Source organism: Eulemur rufifrons, chromosome 28 (genome assembly GCF_041146395.1).
Source record: "Eulemur rufifrons isolate Redbay chromosome 28, OSU_ERuf_1, whole genome shotgun sequence".
NCBI classification, from domain to species: Eukaryota; Metazoa; Chordata; class Mammalia; order Primates; family Lemuridae; genus Eulemur; species Eulemur rufifrons.
The window spans coordinates 13,569,575-13,581,040 of record NC_091010.1 but is presented as its reverse complement, the minus strand read 5'-3'; the positions used below and the strand labels follow the sequence as shown (position 1 = coordinate 13,581,040).

Sequence of the window (11,466 nt, the reverse complement as noted above, 5' to 3'; positions counted from 1 at the left end):
CAGCTCTGTGAGGAGATGAACACAGAGCACACGTGTCTTCTCTTACACACAGAAGTGAGGTGGCTCTCTAGAGCTAGATCACTGCCCAGAGTTTTTGAGTTTTGACAGCCACTCCAGAGATTTCTTTTAGAAAAACAGTCATCACTGGTAGCACATTTCAGTGACACACAAAACTTGTTTACTTGTGTGACATATTCAACCTGCTCAACGAACTCAATCTGTCACTTCAGGGGAGAACAACTGTGTTCAAGCCGGCAGATAAAGTGGCTGCATTCAAAGCCAAACTGGAATTATGGGGGTGATGAGTGAAGACTGGGATTTTTGACATGTTTCAAACATTAGCAGAGGTTTTGAAAGAGACTGAGCCAGGGCCTTCTTTCTCCCAGCTGGTGCATGGTCACCTATCTCAGCTCTCAAAAGAGTTTGAGCATAACTTCCCAACCACAAAAGAACCCCAGACGGGAAGGAATGGATCCGCCACCCATTTGTGAACAAGCCAGGTGAAGCGACTTAGTGCTAGAAGACGATCAGCTGCTTGAGATTGAAAATGACGGTGGCCTTAAAAGCATGTTTGAGACAACGAGTCTCCATATGTTCTGGATTAAAGTCAAGGCAGAATATGCTGAGATTGCCACAAAAGCACTGAAAAACCTGCTTCCATTTCCAACATGCTATCTTTGTGAAGCCACATTTTCTGCAGTCACGGCAACCAAATGAGATTACAGAATAGACTGGACATAAGCAACAGGCTTCAGGTGTCACTGTCTCCCATCACCCCCAGATGGAACCGTCTAGTTGCAGGAAAACAAGCTCTGGGCTTCCACTGATTCTACATTATGACGAGTTGTATAATTATTTCATTATATATTACAAGGTAATAATAATAAAAATCAAATGCATAATAAATGTAATGCACTGGAATCCTCCTGAAACCATCCCTCCACGCCCACACGTCCATGGAAAAATTGTCTTCTGTGAAACTGGTCCCTGGTGCCAAAAAGGTTGGGAACCAATGCACTAGGGGGCATCAAGTCCCCTGCAGGCCATGCCACCTGGGCCCCACAACGGACAGGTGCCTGAGCAGCCACAGCGTCCCCTCCCCACCGCTGCCAGCATAGGGGAGGGACGCGAGTAGGGGGGTTGGGAGGGTTCTTTGTCCCAATTCCATAGGGACCCAGGGCATTCAAGGCCCTGGGAGAGGAGAAGGCCAGGCAGGGACTAGACATAACATTTAAGTAAATGCTAAAAGACTCAGTAACCAAGATAAATAATTTTTAATGCAATATTTTAAAATCAAAATTCATGAAAAAATAAATGACAAAATATTACATCAAAAATTCCCATAAAGCAGGATTCTGTTTCCTGCCCAGCTGTCCTGCCCTTCAGCAAAGCTCAGGCAGTACTGGCACCAGCCCCCCTGCGACCACACTCTTGCCGGTTCCTGCCTGGACCCCTTTCCTGTGGCACTTGCACCCCCAGGGAGGTGAGATCCAGGACAGAATTCAGTAGTTGGCATCTTCACAAGAAGCCCCTCCTCTGCCTGAATCCCTTCCCAACCTTGAAGGGAAAGAAAATCAAACGAGAGAGTCTTCCTCAAAAGACTCAGGCTGGGCTTACAAAAGCCACAGAGCTTGCATATAAAATGACACCCTTGGCCACCATCTCCCAGACCCTGGACTGCTAACAATAGCTAAAAATGAGAAGTGAACAGAGGGAAGGCCAGGCAGAAGGCTACAGGTCAGGGGCTGAATGGGCAGGAACATGGAAAAGGTCCAAAGTGAGCAGGCAATTCTGCCCCTCCCAGCTGGGCTCCAGAACCCCAGTTTAGCATCTTGATGAACACACAGAAAATTCCAGCCTCAAGAGAGTCAACCCCCTTAGGCTCTACTCAGGCCTGGGAGGGAGGTGCATCCACTTGGGGTCAAAGACAGAAATCTCCTCCCCTGGTTCCCAGCCCTGGGTCCTAGACACAAGTGCAGTTCCAGACAAGAGGGAGGCACACGGATGGGACAGTGCGGTGTGACCCCCCACGGAGGCTCAGGCCACACCCCAACCCAATCACAAGCTGAGCAAGAAGATTCTGAAAACGTGGATGAGGAGATGGCCTGCCTGAAGCCAGCAGATGAGCACTACCCACCTAGTGTGTCCCTCCAGCCACCTAGCCAGCCAGTCCCCCAATAAGGGCCACCAAAACTTAGGACTGATAGGGTGCCCTTCCAGCCTGACCAAAATCCCTGCACTCACCCAGCAGGACCACTGACAACCGGTTTTGTTTTCTGGGCAAAAGTCATGGAAACCTGGCCAAGCAATCCCAGCGAGGGCTCCCTCTCTAGGAAGACGGTCAGAAGCTGTTTTCAGACAAGGACAGATGTTGTAGTTTGCATCCAAAGCGGGAAGGAAAGGACAGGTGGAGAGGGACAGCCTAGACCCATAAAAATCAGGAATGCCAAGACCCAGGCCCAGCCACAGCCCAGGGGAAATGGCCAGATCACAAGAAGAGAGAGATGACTGTTTAGCTAAGGCAAGGCAAACCCTTGGCATAAAAGAGGGGCAGGCAGGAATAAGGACAATGGGCAGTAATGGGGAGACAGAGGGACAAAAGTTTTCTGAGGAACAAAGAGGATGTGAGACAGAAAAGGGGGAGAGATTAAAGAGAAATGGGGGGTGGGGGAGACAGAGCACCCAGGGCAGCTGGTGCAGGACCAGCGGAGCCCCCCACTTGTCCCTGGCTGCACCTGCATAGAGACCCTGCAGCCCCGAGGCCACGTCCATAGGATGCAGAGAAAGCGCCCACGTCTTTTCTCAGGAGAGATGGTGGGAAATGAAAAGTCCAGGCCAGGCCAGACTGGGTAAGGCGTACATGGCTAAAAGCTGCACACCTTAAAGTTGGACACACCTCCCCACCTGAGCCCAGACATCAACTGCTATAGTCCCACAATTTGCACATTCTCTCCTGATAGAGTGGAGCTGTGAAAGATGAATTTCAGGGTATGCATTTGGGGAGCTCATGTTTTGAGGCCCAGACCTGCCTTCTTGCTGAGCCATCTTGGGCTTGGAGGGGGAGAAATGAGGCCTGAGTCCCAGAGAGTCACTCCGAAAGTGACCAAGGGTGGTGTTTACCTAACTCTTGGGACAAGGGATTCAAGCCCAAAGGCCCATGCCACTCTGGTTTGGTTTGGTTTTTCCATAAATATCAACTTTCCTTGGGTATTTTCCTGGTTTTATCATCTCTGTGTGGCCCCAGCAACAGAACTAGTTCCGTGTTCTCTGGATCCCGGAGGCCCCCACCCAGCTTTGGGAAGATGCCCACTAGAACGGGCGAGCAAACCTGAAAAGGGACTCAGTAAGGAAGGTGCTAGAGACCAGCTGCCAAGGAACTCAATTCTCCTGACCCTCAGTCACCTCCTGGAACCGCGCCGCAGTTGAGCCCTGGTGTGCTGGGAGCAGCCTCTGAGGATCCCGGAGGAACAGGAGGGAGGCCAAGGGCAAGGTGGAGCGGCTCCCAACCTCCAAACGGGTGAGAAGACAGGGCCTGCAAATCTTAGCTTGCCGCAAACTCTTAGACCAGCTTGTGAAACAGACATAGGTAAGATCTTACAAAGGGAAGCAGCCGTCATCAGAACCAGTTTAGCTGAGAACGAGAACTCAAGTCAGGCCATGCAAACCTCCTCCTGGGACTGTGATTTCGGAGAGAAGGATACTAGATTAAAGATCTGGATTTTAATAAATTTGCATTAAACGAATTTGCCCATGATGACATGTAGATTCGGAGGGACCTGGGGACCACGCTGGCCTACAGGATCACCCAGGGACGTGCCCCAGGCTGCACACTGGCCCTGCCCTGCCTGACAAGTTGGATGAAAACTGACAAGACTAGTCAGTCATAGCTTCAGATGACAAAACTGGGCCAGGCCAAAATGACAAATGGGAAGGAATATAACACGGACAGATGCAAGCTCTGCGTTTAACTAAGGTTGCTTGGTGTGAACAGGAATGAAACAATTGTTTTAGAGCAACACAGAGAGAAAAGGTCCGAGCATTTTGTGGGCCACAAGCCCAGCATGTGTCCACAGGGTGATGGGCTGCACAAGACATAAATGCAGCTGCCACTGGGTGCACCCCCTGACACCTGTGACTCCCTTTGGCATTTTTGTGCATGTCTTCCCGGGGATAGGCCCTAGGACTCCCTGCAGAGACCTACCCTGGGGCCCCTGGAGTTCCCTAGCCTGCGTGCCAGATAGCCAGCAGTGCCCAGGGGTTACACCCGCACCGCTGGGTGGCCCTTACTCTGAGGTGGAAGTTGCACCCTGGTGCTCCCCTGTGGGATCTGACTTGGCCTAAAATCACACCCTCGCTTGCACCTTCCCTACCTAGCTCTCCCCCTCCTTAATAACTCCAGATCCTCCTCCTAACGTGGGCTTCTTGGGATCCTGACCGAGATTAAGCAATGGTGGGGGATGGGGTGGTCCTCCCTGACGTGGCTCTGGGAAGCACAGTTTCAGAGGCCCATGGCCAGAGGCACATGTTCCACACTGAGGGTGAGGGATGTGGAAAGAGACTGGCTAAGGGATTTTTAAGGAAATAGGATGTGGACCATGACCACAGCCAAGTTGGCACGGCAAGAGCCAGCCCCCGAATGTAGCCATGGGAGTGGGGACCAAGACCACCAGCGCATGCCGAACACTATCCTGGGTGCCAGGAGCATTACATGAGTTACCCCATTTCATCCTCATAATATGCCTGTGAAGGAGGCACCATCATCCCCATTTTAGACGAGGAAGTTTAGGATCAGTGAGGCTAGTAACTTGCCCGAGATCCCACGGGTATAGGTGTACAGAAAGGTTCAAATCCCAGCTTTCAGCCACTAGCTGTGGTGGCCCGCCCCATGGCCCGAGTGTTAGGACCTGTATGGGGGAGGCCCCCTTCAGCCCCAGTCAAATGGATCTAGCACGTCTAGGGGAGGTGACATCACAGTGGAACAGGCCCACTCCCGGCTCTTCCTCCACCCCCAGCACTGTGGCCTCAGGCAGCAGCGGCAGCTCTGCTCTGGCAGGAACAGCTTCCTCCCCAGTTGGGATTAATGGTTTCTTGCGAGGTTGATGGCAACCCGGGGGGCACGACAAGGGACACACACGCCCAGAGGTGACAAGCTCCAGAAAGCCACACTTCACCTGGGGACCCAGCCCACCATGGAAGGAGAGCGGGTGGGCAGAAGTGAGGGGGGATTTCTGCTAAGGCAGTGAGTTCTAGGACTCTGGGGGTTTATGCTCCAAAGGACAGAATTTACCAGGACAAAATAAACAAGACGGGCCAGGACCACTGCCCCTTCTATGATGGGGCCCAGCTCTGACCTTTGAACTTACATTTATTTTAAATTTAAAACAAAACTAACATATCAACAGTCAAATCCAACACCTCCTAGAGTGGGGCCTGAAAGGGACCCCGACTGGATTCCAGGGGAAGGAGACCTGTAACCTAAGCCAGTGGCCGTGCTCTAGGGCCCTAAACCCCTGCAGGCATCAGGCCTGGCCCAGGAGGGGCCACGGCCAGGGGTGGGGAATGTGTCTCCAGGTCCAATTCAGAAATGAAGCTGCAGCCTGGGCTCGCGAGACCAGGGGCATCGTTTATCCGGGAGGGTGGTCTGGGGGCCCAGGCAAGACACAGGCCGGGCTGGAGTCCAGCACCACCCTGCAAATGTTCATCTTGGTCACAGTGTGGTGAGTGGGCCAGTCAAGTGACCCCATGCCAGACCCAGCCCTGCCTGCCATCACAGCGTGCCAGGTGCATGGAGGTGGCACAGACTGGCACACAGCCAAGCAGAGCGGATGCAGAGAATCTGCATATGGCAGAGGAGAAAGTCTCTTCGTGAAATGGGTTTCACTGGTTGCGGCCAACCCTGTGGCACGTGGCCCTTCCCCTGCCCCTCCTGAACCTGCCACCTGCCTTCTCCTGTCCCAGCTAGTGGCCTCACCCTCCTCTTGCACAAACTGGAAACCTCAGCCTCCTGGAACTCCTCCTCCTTCCCGAATCCACCGCACGCATGCGTGTGTATGAGAGAGACGTGCACACTTGTGCGAAGCCAGTCCCCAGCTGCCCGCTCCATCACAGCCCCTCCTTGGTGGCCCCCACCACATCTTCCTGGGCTCCTGCCTCCTGCCTCTTCTGTGCCAATCTCTTCTCCACTGGCAGCCAAAAGGATATTTCTTTTCTTTTCTTTTTTTTATTTTTTTGAGACAGGGTCTTGCTTTGTCACTCAGGCTGGAGTGCAGTGGCATCATCACAGCGCACAGCAACTTCAAACTACTGGGCTTAAGCAATCCTCCTGCCTCAGCCTCCCAAGAGGCTGAGACTATAGGCATATGACACCACCCCTGGCTAATTTTTCTGTTTTTTGAAGAGACAGGGTCTCACTCTGCTCAGGCTGGTCCCAAACTCCTGGCCTCAAACAATCCTCCCACCTCGGCCTCCCAAAGTGCTAGGATTACAGGCGTGAGCCACCATGCCCAGCCAGATATTTCTAAGTTGAAATCTGGATGGACCACCCCTTCCACAGCTCCCCAAAGTCCCTTTCTTCAGTCACACTAGCATCTTCACAATGGGGACCCTGTGCCAGCCTCCGAACCCAACAAGCACCCCCACAGGGCCTCCACTGCAGTGACTCACCATGGCCCAGGCAGAATAGGCACCTCCAAACTCTGTCCAGGCTGTTCCGTCTGCAGGTCATTCTCCCCCTCCACCCACCTGTCCAGCCCCTCTGTGTGAGGGCCTCCTCTCCCATGTACCCACAGCCATTTGCTCTGTCCCATGTGGCCCCACCAGGCTGGAGCCCCTGGAGCCCCTGTAGCAGGGTCAGGTGCATGTACCCACGTGTCACTACCCAGAATATGAGATGCCTGCCCTGACCACACACAGAGGGACTGGCAGGCCTAGATCCCCAAGGGGTGCACTGCACACACAGGAAAGGCATGTTTCTGGGTAAGAATGGCCCATCTTGGGGCCCTGGGAGGCATTCAGCAAGCCTTTCTCACCTTGTTCCTTTTGGCCTATTAGAATGCCACTCCTGGTTTAAAAATTAACCCATTGTTGCACGAGTCATTTCCTACTCAATGAGTACCACGTCCTTGAGGATGGGGAAAGGGAAGGCAGCTTTCGGGTCTTGGGTTCCCAGGTGCAGACGGGGACCCAGGAACAGAGCCAGGTCAGGGGCCCTGACACCACCCTAACCCTTGGGCTCCTTCACAAGGGTGGACTGGGGAATTCTGTCCCAGGAGCTTGGGATCTCCAACACCAAGTTCCAGGACAAGGACACAAGCCCACTTCCATCCTCTGCAGGCCTTAAGAGATCCTTGGGCAATGAAGACAGGCTGTCCCCTGGCCCCCACTGCCTGGCCTATGTCAGGTCACATTGGCAGGACTGGGCGAACCCCCACAGACTCCCAGCTCAGGCCATTTCCCACCAGGTGGGAGTCCCCACCCCGTGTCCCACAGCCAGTCTCCTTCCTGCCTTCCCACCTTCCAAGACCTGCACCAGCTGGGAAGAAATCCTTAAGCCAAAGGAATGAGGTGAGAAGGGTGCAATTTCAGGCACTGCAACAGATTTGGGGGCCAGTGGCTGCCCGCCTGTCTCCTCTTCCTGAGGCCACCGCCTGCCACAATGACCTGCAAGGGAGACTGGCTCTTGGAAGTGCCCTCTGTGACGCTCAGCACCCCTCCATCCCACCACACACCGTGAGCTCGGCTGGGGCAGGGCAGCCTGGCTCATTCACCATGGAATCCACAGAAGCCGGCACAGAACACACTTAATTAAATTCTTGTGCACACCCGCACTGAACCGGACGGGCGTGTGCCGCAGGGAGCAGCATGGACGCAGCCAGCCCTAGCTGTGAATCTTAGTCCAACACTTCAAGCTGTCCAATGTGGGCACAGCAGATACAGCCTTGCCAAATGTCTGTTGTTTCATCTCTAAAACAGGGTGAAGAGGTGAAGACTCAACAAGGTAAGGTGTTAAGAACAGTATGTGGCACACAGGAGGCTTTTGGCAATATCAGTCCCCTTCCCTAAAGACCCAGGCAGTCCCTGTCACTGGGGTCCCACACTTCATGTCGGGAATTCATTATTTCTTAGTATTGCTTTAAAATAAAGCCACTGAGAGTCCGAGGGGAAAATATGGCAGAGTTCCGAGGGCAGGTTGAATAGAAGGTCAAGGTTTTTACAGAAAACTCAGGATCTCCCTTGTGCACAGTGCTGAAACCCTGTCTCGACATTCAAAGCCTGGAATGTGCAGAAATGTGGCCTTTGGGAAATAAGCCCTTAAAAACCAGCCCAGCTACATGGGGCACAAAGCCCCAGGCTGTAGTCCTGTGGCCTGTATGCAGCTGGCATGCAGATGAGAGTTGTGGCCAGCTGCTAGTGGGTCCAGGGGGCACGGGGTCCCCACTGTCCCTGGCCCTAGTCTAGGGCCAAGTCCATGGGTCCAGGTCGGCTCCAAGGGCTGCAACTCCTCACTCAGGGGCTGCGCTGGAGCAGCCACAGCAGCTGGGACGCCGCAGAGACTGCATGACAGCCCGCAGCGGCCCCCTCCGGCCCTCTGCAGACAGGCTGTCCTCGCTGGTGGGCACCCGCTGCAGCTGCTCAAACTGCATCTCCAGGTGCTTCTGGATGGCCACACCAAGCACCTCGGGGTCCACCGCGGCTCCGTACACCTCCCATGTCATGCCTTCAGCATCCCATCGCACATCCCGCACAGGGGATGGCGCCTCCTCCAAGCTGGACCCCAGAGTTATCTCTGGGAACATGTGCAGGGCCACAGGCGCCTCCATGGATGGGCTGGTGGCCACATCCTTGTAGGCTGCCACTGGGGCTGCCTGCACGCCAGCATCCTGGGCTGACAGAGGGGATGCCACAGCAGGGGCCAAGTCACTGGATGAGGTCATGGTCCACACATCTTTGGTCCTGGAGCCAGGCTCTGTAGCCAACCCAGCGGGACCCCAATGGTGAGCACAGCAGTAGGAGTGCCCAGGGAGCCCGCCAGGCAACTTACAGTGAAACTTCACCCCGTGCTGAACCTGTAGCCCAGACTCGCTCACTGACGCCACTAGTTTGGGAAAGGCCAGGATCCCTGTGGCAGGCAGGCCGTGACAGCAGCTGCCAGCCCCCTCCTTACTCATGCCGCAGAATAGAGCTGCTGGGGGCAGAGCATGGCCGGAGGTGGTGGCCGGCTGCCCAGTGGCTTTGGGCTCAGCCTGGGGACTGCTGCTGCAGGTAGTTGTGCCCCCCAGGTCTGGTGACAGCACCCCCTCCTGACTCTCCCCCAGCATCCAGCCTGAGTTAGAAGTCCCATCCTCTGGAGCCGGGTCCCTTTCCAGGCCTGCAGGGAACTGGCCACCCTGGTCAGAAGAACCACCAGGCTGCAGCTGAGCCCTGTGGACAGGGGAGCTGCCAAGGGCCACGCAGCTGAGGCTGGCCTTCCGAGCACTGCTATGACCCTGCATCTGGATGCTATGGACCAGGTCCGAGTGGCTCCTCTGCACGGCAGTGGCACCAGTGGTCCGCAGGTGACACAGGTCTCCACTGCCCACGGTGGACACATTGCCCACAGTGCTGCTCCGCCAGTGGCCCCCAGCACCAGGCTGTGGCCGGGGACTGGATGCCTGTGCTGGCTCCATGCTCTCAGCTGGGCAGCCCTCTTCCTCTGGGAGCTGGGGACCGGTGCTGGCCTCGCCTGGTTGGGCCTGCCACACGGTGCTGCTGGCACTCTTGCGTAGCTCGGGTCTCTGCCTTCGGCTTTCACCCAGCAGGCTGGAAGAGCTCCGGGACAGGGGCTGCAGGTGGGGGCTCAGGGGTGCCGGGGCACCCGGCTCGGGGCGGCTGGAGCTCATGGCTGCCTGCAGGAGAGAGAAAGTGAGGATGAGGTTGAGTTGGATGGTGGCACCTCAGCCAGACACTGCTGTGAGCTTGCACAGTGCTAGGCCCACTGCGGGGACAGCGTCAGTCTCAGCCTGCCTGACTGGTCAGAACTGTAAGCAAGACAGTGACAAGACACCAGAGACTTCAAATCAAGGTCATCACATTATACACAGGGATGACACTGCAAATATCTCATAGGCAATACAGAGCAGTTAGACCCCGCCCTAGGGCAGGGTCCTGTAGACCACCCACCATGTCAGCTGATGGCTCTTCACTGGCTGGCTCAAGGGGGAGGGGGAGGGAGTCCAGGGACGAGGCCAGGTCTACTGGGCCTTGCAGAAGGGACTGCTGCACTGGGGGCAGGGGCTGTGGGAGGACAGCTCTTAGTTGATCAGCACGGAAGTATTGCAGTATGTTAACAACCAGCACAGCCTGACTGGCAGATCCTAGCCCGCTTCCTCCTGGGACTCACAGCATCCATCTCACTGTGGACTGGGGCCTCCTGGGGAGAGCAGGGGTTCGTAGAAGGTTTGTGGTTTGACGGAGCAATGAACAGAGACACTGAGAACTGCCCTGGGCTCTCCCAGGGCCCCCTCCCCATCCTCTTCGGCCCGGCCTCGCTGAGCTGTCATGTCTCTGGGGCTCAGTTCCCTGACTCCCAGATCCAGCTCCAGGGGCAGGGGGAGGCCCTACGCATCAGCCTTTGGCACTCGGGACTCACTCAGGATTTGTTCATTCCAGAGCCACCTCCCGAGACCCTACCACATGCCCAGCTTTGGGTCTGGGGAACACGCAGCTCAGTTAGATCTGGCTGTGCCCCTGGAGATGGCGGGCCGGCAGCGCTCACCTGCTGTACGTCTGACCGAGAGAACGAGCACATACAAGAGCAAACCCACAGAGGAAGGCACTGAGTGCCAAAGGCAGGGTCTGAGGAGGGCACGCCAAGGCAGGAGAGCTCACTTTGGGTGACAGATCAGAAAAGGCTTCCTGGAGGACCAGCCGTGTAAGTCAGGCCTGGAGAGAGAGGAGGGAGAAGGCGGCCGGATGGAAGGAACGGGAGAGAGGCCATGTGTTCAAAGCACATGATGGGAGTGGTAGGGTGAGGGTGTCTGGGCCCCCAACCCTAGACAAAGCTGTGAACTAGGGAGAACACTCCAGGACTCCCTGTCAGGCAGGACCGGCAGAAACAGGGAGAAACAGGGTGGGGACAGCAGGCAACAGTTGCATTTGGGCAATCCCCGCCCTGCCTTCCCACCCCTGAGCTGATAAGGACTGCCAGGAAACTCAGCACCCTGGCCAGGTGAGCAAGGCTACCTATGAGGGAAGGTGGGAAGGGCTCCAGAAGTCAGTTTCCGTGTAATTACAAACTTCGTGTTATCCCAGTGCTCAGGAGACAGCTGGTGGCTGTTGGAGCCACAGTGAGGATGATGCCGGAGCCGGAGTCCCTGAGAGTCCAGTTCCGCACAACCTCCCGTGATGATGGAAAGGTTCTACCCTGTGCAGCCCAATAGGTAGGCACTGGCCACATGTGGGTGCCGAGCACTTGACAGGTGGCCACCA

At 55.6% G+C, this 11,466-nt stretch overlaps 1 protein-coding gene across 1 annotated transcript; it reads right to left on the bottom strand.

The window, feature by feature from the left end:
* Positions 1 to 8,501: 8,501 nt before the first annotated feature.
* GPRIN2 (G protein regulated inducer of neurite outgrowth 2) lies at positions 8,502 to 10,628 on the bottom strand. Its single transcript, XM_069461050.1, has 2 exons — positions 10,563 to 10,628; positions 8,502 to 9,884 (listed from the first exon to the last, which is right to left on the bottom strand). The coding sequence occupies exon 2, from the start codon at positions 9,876 to 9,878 to the stop codon at positions 8,502 to 8,504; it is 1,377 nt and encodes a 458-aa protein (XP_069317151.1). The 5' UTR covers positions 9,879 to 9,884; positions 10,563 to 10,628.
* Positions 10,629 to 11,466: the final 838 nt, after the last annotated feature.

What these genes read in the sequence shown, in the direction of transcription:
- GPRIN2 (XM_069461050.1), bottom strand. Translation starts at nt 9,878, where the DNA reads ATGAGCTCCAGCCGCCCCGAGCCGGGTGCCCCGGCACCCCTGAGCCCC.